Here is a 24452-nt window from a genome sequence, read left to right as displayed (position 1 = left end):
ACTACCTATTAGATTTCACTCTTTTTAAATGCGCTTGGAAAGGAATACACTAAGCATTAGGTATTATAGATGTTTAGACAAGTCTATATTTAACGCCTGACTTAGTAACACATTCTTAGACGGTTTTAAAATCATATAGGCAAAACCATTTTAAAACCGCCACCATGCGATGACTTCTGTCATTAAACTCTTGTAAGGTGCTCACAGATATGCCATTTAAGTCGTATCATTTTATTTACGAGAATTTGGCTGCCGTAACGCTTAAAGTAATTTCAAGGATTGAATGATAATAAAAACAATAATAAAAAAAAAAACCATTTATTAGCTTTTTATTACGATGCAAAAAGACTAATACTATTTCATTCTTTTTTTCTTCCCACCAGGTCCGTTCGCCGTTCCGCCTTTGCGTTTTCCTTTACCCGCAAACTTATTCTCCTGCATTTTAATTTTCCCGCCAAAATTCTTAGCGGCCGTCTTCTTTCTGTCGGCCATTTTGTGTTTAAATTTCCCCCCGCTCTTATTGTTTCCCAAAATCTTTTTGTTGTATCCCTTGATCCAATTGTTTCTTTTATCTTCCCAGGCCAGTTGTTTTAAGCTCGAATTGTCCGTGTTGGAGACTGCTTGGCTCGAACCCTGCTTCTTGTTCGCGGCCGTGTCTTCTAATAGAGTTGAGAATTCTTCGGCTGACGCAAACAGAGAACTGAGATCATCTTTTCCTGTGAACATAAAATTGATATTTAAAAAAAAACCACCTACAATCGTCCTTTGGTTTATTGAGGGTAGAAGTAAGGACCATTTTGTATATGGGACAAGTTGAAAAAGTGTTCATCTGTAAACAACAAGTCATTGTTGGAAGACTCAAGATAGCGCTAGTGTAGAAAGTGGAAATGATATGAATATAGCAGTTTCAAACAGAGTGATATCCCACAGACACAGCCCCCGAGTTTCTCGCCGGATCTTCTCAGTGGGTCGCGTTTCCGATCCGGTGGTAGATTCTGCGAAGCACTGCTCTTGCTAGGGCCAGTGTTAGCAACATTCTGGTTTGAGCCCCGTGAGCTCACCTACACGCTTGGGTAACGTTGATATAGCCTCTCAAGGCTATCATCATAGTTAGGGAAAAAAAGGGTGAAATGTGTTGGATTGAAATGGGGTATAGTAGTTGATGGTGTTGTTTTTAAAATCTTTCCACTTGCTACTGTAGCGCCACTTAAATTTTTGACTCTTCCGAATCAAAAGAATCCCGGGCCCTGAGTCGAACCCCAGCCCAGCGGCGTTGCTCGACCCGAGCACAACTGACTTCTTATCTTTTAGGGCGCCAGGACCGCAACTCTTCACACTCGCATACCTCGCTGTACTTATTGGTGGTGGTAGGACCTCGTGTGAGTCCGCACGGGTAGGTACCACCACCCTGCCTATTTCTGCCGTGAAGCAGTAATGCGTTTCGGTTTGAAGGGTGGGGCAGCCGTTGTAACTATACTTGAGACCTGGGAACTTATATCTCAAGGTGGGTGGCGTATTTACGTTGTAGATGTCTATGGGCTCCAGTATACTTCACACCAAATTACCTTTGAGACTAAATTTCGATTTCCGTTTATTCTTCTCTCCGGGGTCCTCCAAAGGATCTTCGTCGTCGCTGTCTTCCAACAGGAGTTCTGAAAATATAAACAATGTTTATAATTCTGTTAGCTTCAAGCTGTACTGGTGGTAGGACGTCTTTGCATGGATAGGTACCAGCACCCTGTCTATTTTGTCACGAAGCAGTAATGCGTTTCGGACGCCACTTCGATAAAGCGGCACGACACGAGAACCCTCTCATCGTGGCCGCCGGTAACTACATTCCCGATCCTGCGGACAGAATGGAAAGCAGTCGACGTCGCCCTAAACATGTCATTTCGGATCCTCCCGATCCATCAACGGTGCTTTTAGGTACCACAAGCACCGATCACCGTCCTTGTCGAACCTGTAGCTTGCGACGAAGGGCTCGATGAGTAAATTAACCCTCAGACACAGTTTACTGAGTTTCCCGCCGGATCTCCTCAGTGGGTCGCGTTTCCGATCCGGTGGTAGATTCTGCGAAGCACGGCTCTTGCTAGGGTTCGCGTTAGCAATGTCGTCAGGTTTGAGTCCCACGAGCTCACCTACGAGCTCGGGGAATCTAGAATAACCCCTCAAGGTTATTAGAATAGGTAGAAAAAAAAGGCGTTTCGAATTGAAGGGTATCGTATTTCATTAAATTGGTACCCGCCTGCCGGATTCGAACATCGTTGCATCGCTACACACGAATGCACCGGACGTCTTATCCTTTAGGCCACGACGACTTCAGAACTTAACTTAGCAGTAGATGGGCCACCCATCTTACCAATAAAAACACAAAGGTTTATATTAGAAGGCGTCTTACCGTCTTCGTCGCCGGAGAAGGCGGGTTCGTCCTCGTCGGCTGAGATGTCCAGCCCGGCGTCGTCATCTGCAACAAAACACGCTATACTTCAGTTATGACCAGTGGTCGGAGTAGGTAGATTGATTTTATATACTTGCGTCAATATATTATAATATGGACATGCCATTTTATCCATAATGAATATTTTTATAAATTGAAAAAAAAAAAATTTTTAATCCTCATCGGATTCAATTTCTATATTTATGAGATAAAGTAACAAAAAGCCCTGTCTAAGTTTTGTCTCATACTGACAAGCGTCATTTCTAATTCAACAGAAAGGGACAAAATACGGTGTAACTATTCCAATGTATTTTTGTACAAAATAAAATACTGATTTTTTTCACAATTAGCTAGCACTGGTAGCGTAGATTAATATTATTAATACGTTTTCACCTTAAACACAGATTCATGCTAATTTCAAAATTCCGGAACAAATATCACTATAAATATGAAGTTCCGGTATTGAGGCATATCCATATTATCCTCTGCGTTTGACGTCAACGACCTTAAATCAATCTAACTACTCCGACCTCTAGTTATGACGGACACACAGGTGCGCGTGGAGCTGCCCGCGGGCTCCAGCGCGCGGACGTGCCACTAATTAAGTTCGGAATCCATTTAATGTATCCGATTAATTTCATTATTATTAACTGGCCGTTGCCCGTGGCCTCGCTCGCTTGCGGATCAAAAGTGTGCGTGTAATTTCCCGTGGGAATGACATGTATTTTTTAAAAATAGAAGGCAGTTTCTGTCGATCCCTTTGTGGCGGGTAGCCATCACACAACGCAAGATATTTGACAGATGCCTGAATCTCGCTTACGACATTTTCAAGATAAGCTTGCATATATATAAAAGTTCCGAACAACAACATTCGGATCGTCGGTCTACCGAGCAAATATCACCGCGCGGTGGAAGATCTTCCCTCCGTCGTTAAACTTTCCAAACTTATCTAATATTGTTACTTTGAAAAAAATCATGTAAATTTTTTTCGATGTGAAACTTATAATGCTACTTCCAACAAGGTTGCGTTAAATGTTTAACGCTACCATGGAACAGAAAGAGACAGAGCGAGAGTGAATGCGCGACACTCTCACACGCGGAACCTTAGAACTCATTTTTTTTATTGCCTAGATGTGTGGACGAGCTCACAGCCCACCTGGTGTTAAGTGGTTACTGGAACCCATAGACATCTACAACGTAAATGCGCCATACACCTTGAAATAAAAGTTCTAAGGTCTCAGTATAGTTACAACGGCTGCCCTACCCTTCAAACCGAAACGCATTACTGCTTCACGGCAGAAATAGGCGGGGTGGTGGTACCTACCCGTGCGGACTCACAAGAGGTCCTACCACCAGTAATTACGCAAAATATAATTTTGCGGGTTTGATTTATATTACACGATGTTATTCCTTCACCGTGGAAGTCAATCGTGAACATTTGTTGAGTACATATTTCATTCGAAAAATTGATACCCGCCTGCGGGATTCGAACACGGGGTATCGCTACATACGAATGCACCGGACGTCTTATCCTTTAGGCCACGACGACTCAAGGTGGTTGGCGCGTTTACGTTGTAGATGTCTATGGGCTCTGCAGGGACACGTAAGCGCTTGCGCATGCAATTATAGCATTACGCTGGACCAGTTGCCCGGCGCCGGTCCTTATGTAAGCACATGTACCATCTTACGGAATAAACGGTGTCTTTCATTACTGTGCATTAGTTCTTTATTATTAACGTCACAATCGGTAACAACATCTACAGAATTGTCCCAAAAGGCACCAGTAACCACTTAACACCAGGTGGGCTGTGAGCTATTTTTAACACATAACTAGGTATCACTTATCCGAGGGTTGGACCACACGAGGTGTCCCGGTTTGTCAATACTTAACAATAATAACCACAACGGCAGTACCTTCGTCCTCATCATCACCAAGGTCATCATCATCAGCCAGTTCATCCTCAGCGTTCGTATCTCGTTTCTTTCTCCGGGCCTCCGTATTCGTCGCCATCTCTGATAGATAATCCAACTCCTCCTCGTCGGACTCATCTGCAAAGCGACACACAGTAAGGCACCACGCTTCTGATATACGCAATATGTATCGATGGGTAAAAGGCTATTTGGTTTAAGCAAGAGTTTTACAACTTTGCAGGAGAGCTTAAAGTTTAAAATTTAGAACAAAATATTATAACATAAAAACTTTATTAGCTATTCGAATGGAGTAAACTTAATTAAAGTTCAAGTTAAAAAAAACATTGAACTGTTGCTAATGCTAATCTATATATCTATATATATAAAAATGAATTGCTGTTCGTTAGTCTCGCTAAAACTCGAGAACGGCTGGACCGATTTGGCTAGTTTTGGTCTTGAATTATTTGTGGAAGTCCAGAGAAGGTTTAAAAGGTAGATAAATATGAAAACGCTCGGAATTAAATAAAAACAACAATTTTGTTTTTCCTTTGATGTGTCCCCCGTCGGACGGATTCCTTTTGTTGTTTTAAGTTTATTTTATACAAAAGTTTAGGTCTTTTATTTATCGATTGAGTCTGCCGGGTCAGTTAGTATCAAATAAAACGCACCTTTAATTACAAAAATAAATGTCGCTTAAACCAAATACCCTTTCACCCTTCGATTATTAAGTTACTATTATTAAAAATCTAAATGAAAAAGTTATCATTTTTAATACGCTTTTATTAGCTTCACACGTATGTATGTTTGTATGTAACGAAATCTTTGAATATGATTTCGACCCCGTTCAAAACGACGGATTAACTAGAAATTTGGTATACTTATTAAGGACCGATAACAATTCAATATTAAAAAAAATATTGAATAAATTTAAATTCAACTAAAATATGAAAAAATCAATAATAGTTTAAAAAACTAACAAAATACGCTTTTATAGAAAATCCAACTATAAAATGGAAAATAAATTTGAATTAAAAATAGTGTAAGAAAAAATGATTTTATTGTAAAAAAAAAGCGTGGGGTGCACAGTATCAGTAGTTATAAATATTTTATGAACAGATATGAGTAGAAGGGTTATTTTGATAATATCCTGAAAAAGATCCCACGCTTTTTTACAATAAAATAATTTTTTCTTACACAATTTTTAATTCAAATTAATTAAAATTTACTTTCTGTTTTTTAGTTGGATTTTCTATAAAAGCGTATTTTGTTAGTTTTTTTAAACTATTTTTTTTTAATTACTCGATGAACATTGCGTGGGTGAGTGAACAGTTCAGCGTGCTTAGTGCGAGTTTTTTAACGTTCTCGATAGCGTAAAAGTTAACTCAAATTTTTATTTAGTTGGAATAGCGCCCCTAGCGGCAAACATTTTTACTGGTGGTAGGACCTCTTGAGAGTCCGCGCGGGTGGGTACCACCACCCTACCTATTTCTGCCGTGAAGCAGTAAGGCGTTTCGGTTTGAAGGGTGGGGCAGCCGTTGTAACTATACTTGAGACTTTAGAACTTATATCTCAAGGTGGGTGGCGCATTTACGTTGTGGATGTCTATGGGCTCCAATAACCACTTAACACCAGGTGGGCTGTGAGCTCGTCCACCCATCTAAGCAATAAAAAAAAAAAAAAAAAACATACGCAAACACACAGGACCCAATTCAATTAAGCGTTTACCGGAGTCCGTGGGCATCACGACGTGGACATGGCCTCCTTGAGACGTGTACCTCCAAATCTCAATTGTATCTAGTTTTTTTTTTTGCTTAGTTGGGTGGACAAGCTCACAGCCCACCTGGTGTTAAGTGGTTACTGGAGCCCATAGACATCTACAACGTAAATGCACCATCCACCTTAAGATATAAGTTCTAAGGTCTCAGTATAGTTACAACGGCTGCCCCGCCCTTCAAGCCGAAACGCATTACTGCTTCACGGCAGAAATAGGCACGGTGGTAGTACCTACCCGTGTGGACTCATAAGAGGTCCTACCACCAGTTCAATAGTACAACGCCTATCCCACCCCTCCCTGATGCGAGTGAAGACATTCCTGTTCATCAGACATCTTGAGGTCGGTAATAATTATCAAGGATTCCGTTACATAGCTGGAGGGGATCTAACCTTTACGCTTGGAGCCGGTGATGCTGTCCAGGTACTGCTCGAAGTCTTCGCTGTTGATGGAGTCCGCGTCGCTGGCGTCGTCGTCATCCTCGTCAGCCGTCGCCCCGCGCCGTTTTTGGAGGAAACTGAAATGGCAAAGACCAGGAATGAGACTGTTACGTAGCCCGAAAACTTCCCAACGTATGACGTCATTTGTGGCCAAATGTTAGATTATCTTTAAACTTTCTGAATAAAATTGAAAAGTTATTCGTTGACCACCGTATGTATACCTAGTCAGGTCATAAATTCTGTCACATGCTTAATGTAAAATAATTGAAACAAGTTTATTCATTATGTAACCATTCATATACCAAAATGAACTTAACAAAACATAGATTCTTATGACACTAAAGTTTATTCAAAATGACCTCCGTGATTTTGAATACAGGCCTTTAATCTGCGCGGCCAGTCGTCTATCGCAGCACGAACGAGGTCCATGTCAATATCGGCGGCTGCCTTAATCAAGGATGTCTTGAGTGACTCCAAATTTTCCTCCAAGTGTTGCCATATCTTGTAATCTAACGGATTCAAATCTGGACTGGAGGAGGGCCAGTCTTCGTGCCGGATGAAGTCGATTTCACGCGCCGCCAGCCAGTCTTGTGTGCTCTTCGCTCTATGAGCTGGCGCCGAATCTTGTTGGAATACCCAGTGCCTGTTATTGAACATGGTATGAGAAACAGGTACCACAAGGTTCGTCAGGACTGTATTTTGATACACAACTGCATTCGTTTTTACACCTTTCTATAAGAAACTCCCAACCATACCATGAGCGAGGATGGAAAATGACCTCGTTGGACACGCGGAATACGGTTGCTCGCTTCTTCACTACTGTGTGCGTACACCTTATCATTTTGTTTGTTGTAGCTCTCTTTCTTCTACGGTAAAAATTTTTTCATCCGAAAAAAGAATTTCCCGATATTTTTTCCCGCGTACCGCTTCAACAAAGCGCGGCATCTCTTCAGTCTCAGGTCCATTAGACGAGCATTCAAACGATGTTCTGTTTTTCTTCGATATTCCCGAAGCCCTAAGTCTTCATTAAACACCCTTTTCACCGTGGTTCTGCTTAACCCATCTGAAGGGCCAACAGTTTCTGCTTACGTTTGGGATTTCTTTGAATTCGCGCCTTCACAGCTTTTATCACTGCTGGAGTCCTAACAGACCGAGGGCGACCACTTCTTGACCTGTCATCTACACTAGAGTCTTCATTGTATCGTTTGATGGTACGATAAACGAATCTTTTGGTTATATTCAAATTTTTCAGTATGTTAAAAATTTGAATTGGCGCGGAACCGCAACGATGCAACGCAATAACTGCAACACGGTCTTCTTTAAGCGTCCACTCCATATTTAAAAAAGAGTAAAATTCTAAAAGTAAACATTTTTATTTTCATGAACAATTCGAAATTCGAATTCAATAAACTTTTTGGTGGCCAGCATTCTAAAAGAAAGTTTTTACTGTGTGACAATACTTATGACCTGACTAGTTATATGTAGTTTCATATAACGATTAATTTTATAGGTTTTCATATTGATGTTTGATACTTATCTATTTTCTAAAGATCATAAGTTTTTTAATCATAACCTAAAAGATAAGTCGTCCGGTGCGTTGGTACTTAGCGATGCGTCAGTACCACGGTTCGAATATCACAGCAGATACATTTTTTTTTTTATGTAACGTACTTAACACACAATCACAATCAAGCATGTACATCATGTAAAAATAATCAAATCAGATCAATTTCTGCATTTAATTAATTGATGATGGTGTCGGATGCGAGTCCGCACGGGTAAGAACCATCATGCTGCCTATTTTTGCTGCGAAGTCATAAGATGGAAAAGTTCTTACACTATACAACTGAAACTAGTCCTCTTGATGTGATCTTTGTGTCAATAGAATAGTCAATACTTACTCGTATAAGAATTTCTCATCGACCGGGATCTTTGAGGCGTCTTCGTTGAGGTAAGAAATCGAATTCACTCTCAAGCTCTTCACACCTGCAAATGACACAACAAATAAAATTTAACTGTCACGCAGAAGTCTTCAGGCTGCAATTTGGCCAGGTCAGCCACTTGCCACCACTGGTAGAGGACCATGGGCATCGTCAACCCTAAAGAGATATCAGAGATTACTGGTGGTAGGACCTCTTGTGAGTCCGCACGGGTAGGTACCACCAACCTGCCTATTTCTGCCGTGAAGCAGTAATGCGTTTCGGTTTGAAGGGCGGGGCAGCTGTTGTAACTATACTGAGACCTTAGAACTTATATCTCAAGGTGGGTTGCGTATTTACGTTGTAGATGTCTATGGGCTACAGTAACCACTTAACACCAGGTGGGCTGTGAGCTCGTCCCATCTAAACAATAAAAAAAAAGGTCAGGATCCAGTGTAGTGTGTCGAGCATAATGTTAATAGCTTTTTTTTTTATGATTGAAAGATTACTGGTGGCCCGAAGGCCTTTCCAGTTTCACCAGGACAAGTGGGCGAGCAAAGGCTCAGCCAGGAGGGGTGGGATTTGCTAACAGCTGCCCGAGCGCCTCCGAATGAGACCTAACAACTCAATAGCAATTGCTTCGCTAATGAATCTACTACCGGATCGGGTTAATACCTCTAGCCGTGTAGTTCTTTCTGACGGCGAACTTGGGATGTGATCCCTTGATCTTCTTAACGCCATCTTCCTCCTGGTTCTCGGTCCTCTTCTTGGGATTTTTGAAGACGAAGCGATCCAGGAAACGTATACCGGAGAAGTCTTTCAGCGGATCACCGCTGTACTGTATTAGCTGGTCTGCGGAAGGAGAATGTGCGGATACGTGTATTTCTGAGGCGTGCTCACAAATGCTCACGCATGTTCGTGACGTGCTACTTATGGCGCAGTCGGATTATAAATGACAAATGCTCGAATGACTTTGAATGATAAATACGGCGACCATGTTCATGAACGCTCACGTCTAATTTTCGGTTATACATTGACTATTATTTATAATAGTTTAATACTGCATCGACAAACCTTGATACTACATCGATTGATGACTTTCACAAAATAAATGCTCACGAATGATCAGGTACGCTAATAACGCGCTACTTATGACGCAATCAGAATATAAATACACTGCTCGAATGATTTTGAATGATAAATACGGCGACCATGTTCATGAATGCTCACGTTTAATTTCGATTATGGATTGACAAATTTCTATGATAGTTACTGCAACCAAAATCTTGATGTTACATCGATTGATGACTTCCACAAATAAATGCTCACGAGTGCTCAGGTCGACGCGAGCGACTACCGAGCTTCGGACAAGACTTACCGCTTAACATCTTCTTGGCAAACAGCTGGACGGTCGGGTGGAAGTGCCTGGACAGCAGCAAAAGCTCGGTGTAGGCCGAGAGCTCCGCGCCGGCGTGCTGCGGACTCCTGCCGAGCGGGTTGTACGCCGACGCGACCTCGAACATGGACATTGTCATTATCATTGTCCGTAAACCAGACAGAAGAGAACAAGAACAATCCTTTAACACACAATCCCTTCTTTTTTTTTAAAGGGATTTTATGAGCTGGTAACTAAGACCTTTAATTTCATGTCTTATTTTAATATACTTATTAATTTTATGAAAAATTATAATATGGAGTGAAATGAAATGAAAATCATTAATTTGAGACATTAATCAACTGGGAAGAAATTAAATAAAATGAGATGAGATGATATGGGATGAAAAATATAATCTTAGTAAAATGGTGGTAATTTACTGAGATTTTTTCAGTGAACTTTTTGGAGGATCCCGAGAAGTTACGTTCAGCGGCTTTGTTTTATTTTTCCACATTTGTGCACTTTCACAGATATTAAACAGTTAATAAACCATCGTTATTACACATTTAAACCTGAAGAAACACTAAATAGACAAAATCAAACAAAATTACACAACTTTACTCCTCGCGTTCCCGCCAAAAAGTCCAACACACAATCCCCTGTGTGACTTATAGAGTGCACATTGAACTGAGCTCACCTGGTGTTAAGTGGTTGCTGGAGCCCATAGACAGCTACAACGTAAACACCGCCACCCACCTTGATATATAAGTTCTAAGGTCTCAGTATAGTTACAACTGCTGCCCCACTCTTCAAACCGAAACGCATTATTGCTTCACGGCAGAAATAGGCGGGGCGGTGGTACCTACCCGTGCGGACTCACAAGAGGTCCTACCACCAGTAATTACGCAAATAATAATGTTGTGGGTTTGGATTTTTATTACACGATGTCATTCCTTCACCGTGGAAGTCAATCGTGAACATTTGTTGAGTACGTATTTCATTAGAAAAATTGGTACCCGCTTGCGGGATTCGAACACCGGTGCATCGCTACACACGAACGCACCGGACGTCTTATCCTTTAGGCCACGACGGCTTCTAAACTATACTCACTTTATCCATGTTGATCGTCTTCTTCAGTTGTATTTTCGTTTCAGTTTCGCTGCGGTCGTGGAGGGGGCGGGCCCCCACCCTGGCGTGGAACCACCCGGGGACGCCGCCGCCCCCCGCGCGCCGCCTCGCCCTCACGTTCCCCTCGCCGTCGATTTTAAGATCCACGTACGATTCTTCTTCGTCGTCGTCTGAGAAATTTTGTTACAAACTATCACAATCTATACTAATTTAATACTAATTAATATACTAGTGGTTTTTACGGATGTTCTGTTATAACCAGAGGTCGGAGTAGGTAGATTGCTTTAAGGTCGTTGACGTCAAACGTAGAGAATAATATGGATGTAACTCCAAAATACCGGAACTTCATATTTATAGTGATATTTGTTCCGGAATTTTGAAATTAGCATGAATCTGTGTTTAACGTGAAAAACGTATTAATAATATTAATCTACGCTACCAGTGCTAGCTAATGGTGAAAGAAACCAGTATTTTATTTCATACACCTTGGAATAATTACACCGTATTTTGTCCCTTTCTGTTGAATTAGAAATGACGCTTGTCAGTATGAGACAAAACTTAGACAGGGCTTTTTGTTACTTTATCTCATAAATATAGAAATTGTATCCGATGAGGATTAAAAATTTATTTTTTCAATTAAAAAAAAAATCATTGTGGATAAAATGGCATGTCCATATTATAATATCTTGACGCAAATATTTAAAATCAATCTACCTACTCCGACCACTGGTTATAACTACTGAACCATGCATCCGATTGAATTGAAACTTGGTATCCATGTAGAAAATACATGTACTTAATGGATAGGCTAATATTTATATGATTGTTGGACTTCCTAATGATAATGACAATAAATAATAATGTAAATTTTAAGTGCCCAGCGAAGCGGGTGAGTGCGGTTAGTCTATATTTATATATATAAAAATGAATTGCTCGTTAGTCTCGCTAAGAACGGCTGGACCGATTTGGCTAATTTTGGTCTTGTATTATTTGTGGAAATCCAGAGAAGGTTTAAAAGGTAAATAAATATGAAAATGCTCGTAATGAAATAAAAATAACAATTTTCTTTTTCCTTTGATATGTCGCCTGTCGGACGGATTCCTTTTGTTTGTTTTAAGTTTATTTTGTACAAAGGTTTAGGTTTAGGTACTACGAAGTCGGCTGCACGGTTCAGTAGTTATAACGGTACATCCGTAAAAACCACTGTAGATTTATATATTAGTATAGATAACAACATACCCAAGAGCAGATCTTTTTTATCGCCACGCAGTAAATCAACTTTTTTAGTTTCCTTAACCTCCTCATCTTGGACGATGTCCGTGGGCTCAGCACCGTCTTTGTCTGTGCCGTTCTCGGTTGTATCCTGCTGTGGTCCTATAACATCTTCACTTTTGATTTCCTGAAAACGTTTTTACTTCATTAACGCGAGTATTATGCGACAGTAAAAAACAAAAAATAGATCAAAAAATGAAAATTCATGTCAAAAGTTGAAGTTGATTTTTAACCGAGTCCAAAAAAGAAAGCTCTTAATTATACTATTTTTATTGCAGTGTGCTTAGTGCGAGTTTTTTAACTTACCGATCGCGTAAAACGTTAACTCATTCCAACTCCATACAAATATGAGTTAACTTGTACGCGATCGAGAACATTAAAAAAACTCTTATTAAACACAATAAACGTCCTATTTAAACTGTATCAAGAGCTGAACCAGCAGTTTTTCAATTATCCTTAACTAGCGACCAGCCCTCGCTTCGCTTCGGAAACTGTAATTTATTATTGATATCTCCACTATTTAACGGATGTTATTAGACATACAAAGTTTCCTCTTCAATCACTCTATCTATTAAAAAAAACCGCATCAAAATCCGTTGCGTAGTTTTAAATATTTAAGCATACATAGGGACAGATATAGGGACAGAGAAAGCGACTTTGTTTTATACTATATAGTGATATAGAAGAAGAATATAGAAGATTGTATTAGCAGACTAACTTACTTCCTTCACCTCCCGTTTGTTCCATACAAGTTTGATGGCCTCCTTCTTGGAGGAGTCCTTCAGGACCCTCGACAGAAGGAAGATCATCCCGCAGGCCTGGGCCGGCAGCACGTAGCAGCACAGCTGGAGCAATCGCTTGACGAAGGCCACCACCCTGGGAATGTTCTTGTCCTGCTTCAGCGACTTGTAAACGAGCGAGAAGAGCAGAGCCGTGTGCGTAGTGTTCAATATGTCGGAGTTCGTCAGCTTCTTGTATAAGGCCGAGTAGTAACTGGAAATTATCGAGAAAACTATTCACGTTTTTTCTAACTAGTGGTCCCGCAATTGTCGAAGTTCGACTATAATTAATTAAAATTATAATTTCGGTTCTATTGTCAAAGACTATTTATGATACTGTTATAATCACAGATTTCGCCAAGACTACACTATAGACAAATATTAATAAAGACAAACAATATTTAATCTATTATCAATTTGACCACAGACTATAAGCAATAAGAAAAGTTCGACAATAAACAAAGAATGTATGTGTCATACACATGGTAGTGTGTTTTTTTATTGATTCAATGTATCATTAATGTATAATTTAAAAAAAATATTAGCTCTACACTCCTTCTCTACATTCTCTATAAGTGTGAGTAACTTTATACTCCTCCGTCCGCGCAATTTTCTTAAAAATGGATATAAAGTTTTTACTTCACGTTTTAATATACCGGGCACGGCTGAAAGTTTTTTTTTATTGCTTAGATGGGTGGACGAGCGCACAGACCACCTAGTGTTAAGTGGTTACTGGAGCCCATAGACATCTACATGCATAGATATAAGTCCTAAGGTCTCAGTATAGTTACAACGGCGGCCTCACCTTTCCAAACGAAACGCATTACTGCTTCACGGCAGAAACTAGGCAGCGTACCTACCCGCGCGGGCTCACAAGAGGTCCTACCACCAGTAATTACGCAAATTATAATTTTGCGGGTTCGATTTTTATTACACGATGTTATTCCTTCACCGTGGAAGTCAATCGTGAGCATTTGTTGAGAGTACGTATTTCATTAGAAAAATTGGTACCCGCCTGCGGGATTCGAACACCGGTACATCGCTACATACGAATGCACCGGACGTCTTATGCTTTAGGCCACGACGACTTTCATTAGGGGTGTCGCGGGGGCTCACCGGTCGCTGGTCCCGGTGGAGGCGTCGCTGATCTGGAACAGCAGAGCCAGAGCGTGCACGGATATATTGATGCCGGCCAGGTGCACAAGCCGGTGGATCGAGTCGATGTGGTCCTGAGTCTCTGTGAGCCGCTCCTTATCGGCGAACGGGTAGGCGCGTTTGACGCCCGTCAATATCGCTGACATTAGCCGGGAATCGATTTCGCCCTGGAACAATAAGTACCGCAGATTAGCGATGTTGTGTTCTCTATTTCTGTAAGCTAATAAAAATCTACACAGTGCTGTATGTACATTTCAATTCTGTTTTAATGTCTTTTTAATGGCGCGTTTAAAAATTTTAACGGCATTTTCAGCGGCCCCATTAGAAGCGGGATGATAGGGAGCTCAATAAATACGTTCTATGCCATTATGAATCAGAAACTTCTGAAAATTAGAGCTCGTAAGGCGGTCCATTGTCGCTGACCGTTTAGGTACGCTTAATTAAGGTATATTAATTATGCTTATAATGATTTTTTAAGGGATTTTATGACCTGGTAACGAAGACCTTCAAGTTCTGTAGTCGTCGTGGCCTAACGGATAAGACGTCCGGTGCATTCGTGTTGAGCGATGCACCGGTGTTCGAATCCCGCAGGCGGGTACCAATTTTTCAAATGAAATACGTACTCAACAAATGTTCACGATTGACTTCCACGGTGAAGGAATAACATCGTGTAATAAAAATGAAACCCGCAAAATTATAATTTGCGTAATTACTGGTGGTAGGACCTCTTGTGAGTCCGCGCGGTTGGGTACCACCACCCTGCCTATTTCTGCCGTGAACCAGTAATGCGTTTCGGTTTGAAGGGTGGGGCAGCCGTCGTTACTATACTTGAGACCTTAGAACTTGTATCTCAAGGTGGGTGGCGCATTTACGTTGTGGATGTCTATGGGCTCCAGTAACCAATTAACATCAGGTGGGCTGTGAGCTCATCCACACAACTAGGCAAAAAAAAAAAAAAAACAAACACTAAATAAAAGTCATTTTCGATTCAACCTTCCTTTGGAACCGTTTTAATCTCAATTTTATTGTTAAGTTTATTGGTAAGGGCTCTCGGAATCACTTAACACCAGGTGGGCTGTGAGCTCGTCCAGACATCTAAGCAACAAAAAAAACTGACTATTTTGATTATTTAACCCGATGATTGGTGGCAAATTTCAATTTGTATAATAATAAGGAGGGTGGGTGTCTTTTGAGCCCGCACGGGTATGTACCATCATCCTATCTATTTCTGCCGCGAAGCAGACGTGCTTTCCAGTTTGACGGGTTGAGATAGTACAATACGTCATGTCTTTAAGTGGGTTTAACGGAGCCACACTGTGACATCTACGGGCTCTTGGTAATCACTTAATACTAGATTGGCTGTACTGTGAGTCTCCCTGAACCATATACACGTTTGATGAGTTGTGAGCTGTCCCAGGGCCCTGAAACTACTATACTATAAGACAAATATTTTTTGTATGGAAACCAGCGAAATCTTGTAGCAGATGCCCCTAAGCTTATATGTTATTAAAGTTAAGGCATTTAACTATTATATAACTAAACACAGAAAAAAAAAGAAACATGTGTGCAATTCACACGTGTTAGAAGTGAAACCTTCAAAAATTAAAATACAATTATCCTAAATGTCTAAGTATATGTAAAATTTTGTCATTAGTAAATAATTGTAAATGATCTTTTATAGTATGATCGATCGATATTTTAACGTCACGTATAATCCTAAATTGAAATTCACTTTATGAGGTTTCATACGCACGTTAGTACTAAAAAATCTCATAGATGGCGCTGTAATAAAAAAAAAATCGATACTTCCGTTGCATTCCTGCGTGACGTTACATCTGTAAAAATTTTACCCTCATGCGCCTAAAGAAGTTTCACTTAAAAAAATGTTTGTTATAGACAAATTGATTACATTTTATCAATTTGTGGTTTCGGAAAATGTACAAAATCCTTCATTAAAAATAAAATATAGGATAGGTAATATGTTAGCGCCATCTACAGGAGCAATGAGAAACTAATCGAAGCGAGGCCATCTAGTGGCCAACGCCCGCAAACATTTTTGTTGAGTGCTTGAGTTGCTTATCTATAACTAATTTATGTGTATTATCTATGAGCTGTCTGTTAAGACAGTAAGAAAATTATGGAGAGTAAAGGTAAGGAGAATCGTCTCTGTGTGCGAAAAAGTGTTTTTTTAAAATCTACTAAATAAGAGTGGCGCTACAGTAGCAACCGGGTAAATTTAAAAAAAGGCGCTGAAAGCTATTAGAATATGATAGAGAAATAAAAAAGGACGAAAGAACTGTAAGCACTACAAAATCACAAAAAGTATTTTATTTAAAGCTGATAAGAAAATGCAATCGATGTCTCCACGTTTTACCACAGCAATCATTTTAGGTTATATTGACGAAATTAGTTTGGACTACGTAAACATGTGAGGTCTTGTATATTACATGTCACTAACTACTCTAGTCATTAAATATATTAAATTTCTTAACTCAGCATACTACAACCAGTTAACAACTGCTCAATTCATATCACACCCCGTGCCTATGCTAGCGCCATTCTGGAGGATTTTTGAACTGTTATTTAGTGCTGAAAATGGGACACTTTTTCAAAGATCTCCCATATGAGACGGTTCTCCTTACCTCTACCCTCTATAAAGAAAATATTTACCTACCTTCTTAATAGAAGCCTTGAAGAACGAGAAGTATATTCTTATCAAACTCTCAGCTACTTTGGAATCGTCTTTACCCAAATAGAACTGATTCAGGAAACATACGCCGTAGTATTGCGCGCGCGGGGAGATATTCGTTCTGCAACGTACACATGACAATAATATTCGTTAAATAAAACCGGAGACATGTTTAATCACACATTTCATACATTAAAACACTTAATAATTAATTTTAATAAGCATTATTTAATATGAACCCTTTTTTTATTCATTGCTTAGATGGGTGGACGAGCCCACAGCCCACCTGGTGGTAAGTGATTACTGGAGCCCATAGAGATCTACAACGTAAATGCGCCACCCATCTTGAGATATAAGTTCTAAGGTCTCAGTATAGTTACAACGGCTGCTCCGCCCTTCAAACCGAAACGCATTACTGCTTCACGGCAGAAATAGTCGGGGCGGTGGTGTCAGCCCGCGCGGACTCAGAAGAGTGCCTACCACCAGGAGAAAGCGCACACGTAACTTGACCGAACCCTATTAGGAAAAAATACGAGAGAAGTTAGGTAAAGAGCGTGATAGCTACATTTCAGAATGACAGATGTTGAATGCGTTTAAGAATTGGTCTGATATCTCACAACACACAAGCTTATATCTAACATAAAGCCAACTCGTGTTCCGGTCTGATGTATAATATCCTACATCCTTTTCTGTAGATGGTCAAGTCCCGGAACCCTATACAACATGTAACATAATTAACGCACACCCTGAAAGTAATTTGTTCAGAATCGGAATCTGGATCGATTTTGATTGTTTTTTATGTACCAAATTTTTTTTCTAAAATTTAGTTAAAACTAAGTAAATTACAGTCACCCTACACAGCTAGCTAAACAATTCATAGAAACGAAAATGGAACGTAAGTCAGGGTATTAAGACTTTTTAAAATGAAATATCTAATTAGTAAAAAAAAATATTATTTAATTAAATAAATCTGATACTTATTTCAAGGCTAATAGTCTATTACAAAATAAAATACCTACGCACACAAGACCAACAGCGACCGCCGGCACACAGCAACACTACAATACATAAAAGAAAACCACGTAATACAAAAATAATTACTATCCCTTTCTTTCGTCGGCTTAATATTCTTACTATAAACGGCAGGCTAATCCCGATGCGACGCGGTTGCGTCGGCGGTGATCAAAGAAAAATCTAAAAAACGAAGTTAACAAAATATTTTTGACAAGTCAGTCACGGCGCGTCCACCTTATCGATAAGAGGTCAAGTGATAGTGCAAATAAAAATTGAATATCTCCCGTATGTCGCTATGTCTTTTCGGTCAGTGACCTCCTAGATCAGCTGATTTGACGCCTCTCGACTTTTTTTTGTGGGGGCGAATTAAATCGCTAGTTTATAACACACAGACAATAAGTGCCGAAGAACTAAAGAATAAGATAATAACCGCCTTTGATAAAGTGAAAAGTGACATTGCAGTATTATCTAAAATAAAACAACAAATACGAAAACGGTCATTAAAGTGCATTGAACAAGGGGCGCGGCGCGGCGGCGAGTGTGTACATGTGTCTGTGTGTGCGTGCGCAGCGGAGTGTGAATCGGTGACCATTTTATTTCCACGAAATTGGAATAACTAATTTCACAAATAATCAATGTTAACGGACATATAAATAATATTTGGTGTATGCATAGCGTTTATACTATTAAAGTCTAATTGGGGTGTTTGAGGGTGTGCGTTAAATATGTTACATGTTGTATATATCACAAAATCCCGCAACTAACGAGGTAGAAAACTGAATTGTATTGTATAAATACAAAAGTCATCATCATCATTGAAGTCGTCGTGACCTAAAGGATAAGACGTCCGGTGCATTCGTAACGAGCGATGCACCGGTGTTCGAATCCCGCAGGCGGGTACCCAATTTTTCTAATGAAATACGTACTCAACAAAATATGTTCTTGTGGTAGGACCTCTTGTGAGTCCGCACGGGTAGGTACCACCACCCTGCCTATTTCTGCCGTGAAGCAGTAATGCGTTTCGGTTTGAAGGGCGGGGCAGCCGTTGTAACTATACGAGACCTTAGAACTTATATCTCAAGGTGGGTGGCGCGTTTACGTTGTAGATGTCTATGGGCTCCAGTAACCACTTAACACCATGTGGGCTATGAACAAGTCCAACCATCAAAGCAATAAAAAAAAATTAATTGGTGAGTATAACTATTTTTAAATACCAATAATTAATTATAAAATCTGGTACCGAAGCAAAATAAAATGTTCACTGTGGCTTTATTTGGCTCATTTAACCTGACTCGTTAGGCCCTGACATTGACATTTGACATGTCAAAGTTTTGATTTAGTTAATGTCACATAAATGTCATGCTTCAAGAAAGGCTTTGGCTTTAAGGAATTTCGTTTCCAAGTGCACCTGAATAGCATCTTCTCGATTTCCGCCAGGACCACGCCTTTCATGTTCGGGTGATTGTAGATGATCTGACACAAATGATAGATCACCTTTGAGGCCACGCCCTGGGAGGGATCACCCAATTTGTTTATGATGTTCGTTAGTAGAATCTGTAAGGGAATAATAATGTAAGTTAATAATAATGTTTGTTGTAAAATGATGAAATTAAATATAACATATTAAAGTTGAGGCAATTTTCGGATTGCCAAATAGCAACACTGGTTGGTAGGAGCAATGGCAGTAGTGGGGATGTGACATAATAATAAAAAAGGCGGTAGTCTGAAAAAACACGACACAGAAAGCAGTGTATTGAGTAGTGAGCAGATATCTAAAGATTGTATAAGTGAAGTTACAATTACAAATAAAGCAATACAGAATTAAGTGAACTACTGCAATCTGTGTATTATTTCCTGACTTTTGGAAGCGGAGTCCTACAATAATAATTATAACTGGGAACAAATCACGCAACAAAACTAAAACACGCAATGTATAACGACTTAAAATGTACGTGCGTGAAGTACTGCCTCAAGTGAACGCAATGTCTACCTTCACAGTACATTGCGTGTTCACGAATTATGAATATAGAACAAGTGTTTGTATTGACCAAACTAATATTGTTCATATTTCAGCTTAGGAATTTCCACTTTACATTGTGTATATAAGGACGTATTTAGGATACACAAAGAAACAGGTAAAAAAAAAAGTTATAAAAAAAATTAAATGCTTTCGAATATCAAAGGAATATTATCATAGGTTTTGATTTGTGTGGTTTCGAGTGAGATAAATTATTGAAAGAAATCAAAGGCTGATCAAGTCATTTATGTACATATATCACTTTGTAAAAGCATATCTGATGTCGCTGACATTGAGATTTTATTTTTAAAAAACTTAAAGAGACTTTCAATAAATCACTAAATAACAATCACAATCACAGAAGTAACAATCACTTCACACTGCATACAAATACACCTCACATACCACCGAATAGATCACAGATTTGTACAAAAGATACATTTAAGGAAAATTCCAAGTTAAAAGCACATTCTAAGACTATTAAATTTCATAGAACAATATTTAATAAAAGAATGCTGTAAATAAAGGATGAGCAACACGCGGTACGCCATGCATCTCTAAAATTTAATTTGTTGATAATATTTATCTGTGAAGTAGTTAGTTCTAACATATATTTGTTTGTGCTGTTCTTAAAATCACAGATTCGCGTATGGAAAAACTGGTCAAATTTATTTGTATTTAGTATTTTTTTTTCTCTCTAAGCATCTGTCATTTTTGTACATACTTTGACATTAGCAAAATCAATTCCAAGGGCGCTGGAGCCAAATTCCTATATAAAAAAAAATAAAAAAAAATTTATTGACTTGCTCCCATCAATTCGTTTTTCTGTTCTTTTCTTGTTTGTTTTTAACAAAGAAATAAAGTTTCGTAAATTATTAATAAGAGTTAATCTATGTGCGGACAGCCAAAAAAAATATATTTATATTGGCCCATTGATTAAAAATGTTGCTCACCCCTACTGTAAATAAATAATATTGGCTTGAATGTAATGCGTCAGTTATATAATTCATATAAATATGTATATGTTTTTCGTGTACCTTTTCCCTTTCCGGATGGTGCATGAGCAAATATGACATAGCACTAACAGATTTCTCCTTGTTTGCATCGACTGTGTCGTGGGCAAATTTGTTCAAGGCATCCACGTATGCTGAAAATGTTGAGTTTATTTTAAAGAAGTCTTCCTTACACACTTTAATATGTCGATGTGTGTCATAACAAAAACACAATAATAAGAATAACATCTACTTAGACTTGAAGATCTGGCACAAATTTAGCGACTCCAATCATGAACCAAAACGGAATCCTGTGACTAGCCTACATGGACCCACTGACCAATACTCATAAAAGGTCGTCCATTATGATATTAAATATATCAAAATTTTAGGTTAATCAACTTCTTTTATTAGTAACTAAATATTGTGCATCGGCATTTTACGACCTAAGTGGCTTCTGGTTCAAGTCAGGTTTTATTGGGAAAAGTGCTCTGAGGAATAGTTCGAGATGATACCGGCATCTCGTTTTTACCATCGCGCCGCCCGCCACCGGAGTAGAGTTCATCCATACTACCTGGAGCCACTGCGTTCATCCACAATGCATTTCTAGAGATCTTTTCTGCCACGTATTATCCGGTTTTGGAATGAGTTCCCCTCCACGGTGTTTCCCGAGCGCTATGACATGTCCTTCTTCAAACGAGGCTTGCGGAAAATACTTAATAGTAGGCAGCGGCTTGGCTCTGCCCCTGGCATTGCTGAAGTCCATGGGCGACGGTAACCACTCACCATCAGGTGGGCCGTATGCTCGTCTGCCTACAAGGGCAATATAAAAAAAAAACAAAAATAAACACGGTTGACAGGTCAGCCTACCTAACCATATACAGACATACTCGATATATTGTTATGACAATACGAATAACACAATCGAGGATATTCTAGAAAACTTTAAACATAGTCCAAACAGCTATAGCTATAGCTAGAAAGGATATGTACCTCAAGTATCATAATAATGAAATTTGGTTTCAATTAATATTTCACTGATAATTTTTATTAAGAGCCACAGTTATTAAAGATGGCTTTACACAAAAATGAGAATAGCTACCCTTCATATAATTACACAACGTCTTCAAAGTATTATGCATAATTACTCAACAATTAAAATACAGAGAAGATAAGAGACAACTAACTTCCATATAATTCTTTCAATTGATCTTCATAATACCACAGTTTCAATATATTCCTCTTTGTTTGTTTGTTGCCCGACGTCATCTCATCTAGGTGTCCTAGCGGATGCTGTTCGAAGGTACGTAATTTAACATCTGGTATTAGCAATTCGGATATGAGTAGCTCTGACAGGGCATCTAAAAACAAAAGGAGAAATAAATAAAGATACTAACATCTTAAATAATCATTACTTTTATTAACATTAACTCAATAACAGGATTTGAGACATAAATCAAGGAAAAATATTGAAATGTTGTTTTCGATATTTTATAACGTATAACTTGCATAACGCCTATGTCCTATGAAGTGGAAGTCTGCAGGCTGATAATGATACACATTTTGTTTTATTTACTCATAAAGTACCATTGCAATTGTTATGTTAGCAGTTTATTATTCATGTACTCACCGATTATAATAATACCGTCTTTCTTCTTGGCCGGTTTGACATTGTTTATTAAATTTCTAAGCGCTGTTAAATTGTATAACGGATTGTCCTGAAATGAGAAAAATTTATTTCTGAATAACTTTTTTCATTTTCCAGTGCGTTAAAAACGTGTCGGCAGCAGACGAGCATACAGCCCACCTGATGGGAAGTGGTTACCGTCGCCCATGGACGTCAGCAATGCCAGGGGCAGAACCAAGCTGCTGCTTACCGTTAAGTACTCTCCACTTTTTTTCTTAACTCTTTTGTAAATTTTATTTTATACAAGTCCTCTGTGCATGTCCATTTTATAGTATGGAAGCAGACGACACCATCTACTGCTTTGTACAATCATACAAAACTTTCATAATGGAATATCTGTACATAGTTCACAATCAGTGTACATTTTACCAGTTTAATTTGCTTTAGGTATTAGCATCAAAGAGGTTGCCAAAATGAATTAATAATTTAATTTAATAATAATAATTTATTTTTATTTACTACATAAACTCTTAAATCATGACCTAGAATACTATTTACATATTTAACAAATTGAGAGATTACGCAGATGGCATCAACAATATAATATTTACCAATAATCCTCACACTAGACATAGCCTGTATCGTGCGGACCAAAATACGATTTACCATGTATATAATTGACCTTAAAACTACATCACAATTTTTAATACTTATTACAGTCAAAAACAATGCGTTACAATATTTGTTTAGATAGTAATTACATTACCTGGATAAGAATTGTGGCAGCGGCAACTCTATCTCCGATAGCACCTTTGTTCAGGAGAGTCTTAGCCCATTGATGATCTGATGAGCCGCTTCTGTTTGTCTCTGCAGAAATAAATTGTCTCAGAAAACTAAGACATCCCTAGACTACGACTAAATTGAACATACATATAATTAAAAGTAATGCTTACTCGTTTCATAAGCTAATGTATCACCGTGCAAGGCACTGGTGGCTTCCTTTCTTAATTGTTCAATTTGTTCTGTCGATAATGTTTTTGGCAACGTGACTGGTTCTTCAGGTAGCTGAAAAATACAATTCACATTAGTTGAAAACTTAACTGTGAATTGGATAGTCCAACTCAATTCTTAAAGCAAATAAGCTTTGGCATAAACATATTTTCGATCAACTCATACTCTTTAAGATGTGGTACACTAGTCAATTTTTTTAAATCTTTTTTTTTATAGTGTTTAGGTATGAGCATCGTATGAGTATCTCTAACTGGGTTGCCAGTCGCAACCGCCATTCGAGCAGCTGAGGACCGGACGAGATGGAAACAGCTCACGAGACAGGCAACGGTCAAGTTTCAGGGACACGACCTTCAGCAATGAAGAAAGCGACGAAGAAGAAGAAGAATGAGCATCGATTACTAATACGACTGGACGATCGAAATCATAGTAAAGGTTAAATACAATTTTGAATTGATGTGTTAAAGCCTTATTTCCTACGCTTTTTTTTAAATAGGGAAAATAAACATTTAGACTTATGTTCTATATCACAAACCTGATGAAACCATTTCTTTTTTTCACCATATTCAAGGCTTTCGGCGAAATTCTTTGCGATACCCTGGCCTTTCTTATCATCTGCGTTCTTATCAGCTTGACCGTAATTAGTGTAAGCCTCATCAATTAATATATTTTCCTCAAATCTTTTATGCTTCATTGTAAGTTATTGTATCATGTTACGTTAAATATAAATAAGGCACGTGAAAACCTGAAAACAAACGTTTCTCAAAACCATGCCTTTCTTGAAGTATGACATTTGTGTGACATTAGATAAATCATTACTTTGGGCTGTCAAATGTCAGTGTCAGGGCCTAACCACTGAAGTATGGCCTAACGAGTCAGTTTTAACGAGCCAAATAAAGTCACAATGAACATTTTATT

General features: G+C 38.9%; 1 protein-coding gene across 2 annotated transcripts; it reads right to left on the bottom strand.

The window, feature by feature from the left end:
- Positions 1-299: 299 nt before the first annotated feature.
- Positions 300-24354, bottom strand: LOC101741098 (CCAAT/enhancer-binding protein zeta). 2 transcript variants are annotated; one of them, XM_021353432.3, is made up of 20 exons: positions 24070-24354; positions 23480-23591; positions 23293-23393; positions 22530-22617; positions 22087-22260; positions 20945-21054; positions 19299-19444; positions 16862-16997; positions 14149-14354; positions 12976-13246; positions 12221-12380; positions 10964-11151; positions 9857-9992; positions 9154-9330; positions 8461-8545; positions 6512-6636; positions 4352-4486; positions 2399-2479; positions 1566-1652; positions 300-716 (listed from the first exon to the last, which is right to left on the bottom strand). In XM_021353432.3, the coding sequence occupies exons 1-20, from the start codon at positions 24226-24228 to the stop codon at positions 355-357; spliced, it is 3039 nt and encodes a 1012-aa protein (XP_021209107.2). In that variant the 5' UTR covers positions 24229-24354; the 3' UTR covers positions 300-354. The 2 variants fall into 2 exon arrangements, with proteins under 2 accessions (XP_021209107.2, XP_004923150.2); XM_004923093.5 differs by having other exon boundaries at positions 2399-2464; positions 24070-24346.
- Between the last annotated feature and the right edge of the window lie 98 nt (positions 24355-24452).

The sequence above is a fragment of the Bombyx mori genome, chromosome 24 (genome assembly GCF_030269925.1).
Source record: "Bombyx mori chromosome 24, ASM3026992v2".
Taxonomy (NCBI): Eukaryota; Metazoa; Arthropoda; class Insecta; order Lepidoptera; family Bombycidae; genus Bombyx; species Bombyx mori.
This window is presented reverse-complemented; position numbering and strand designations above follow the sequence as displayed.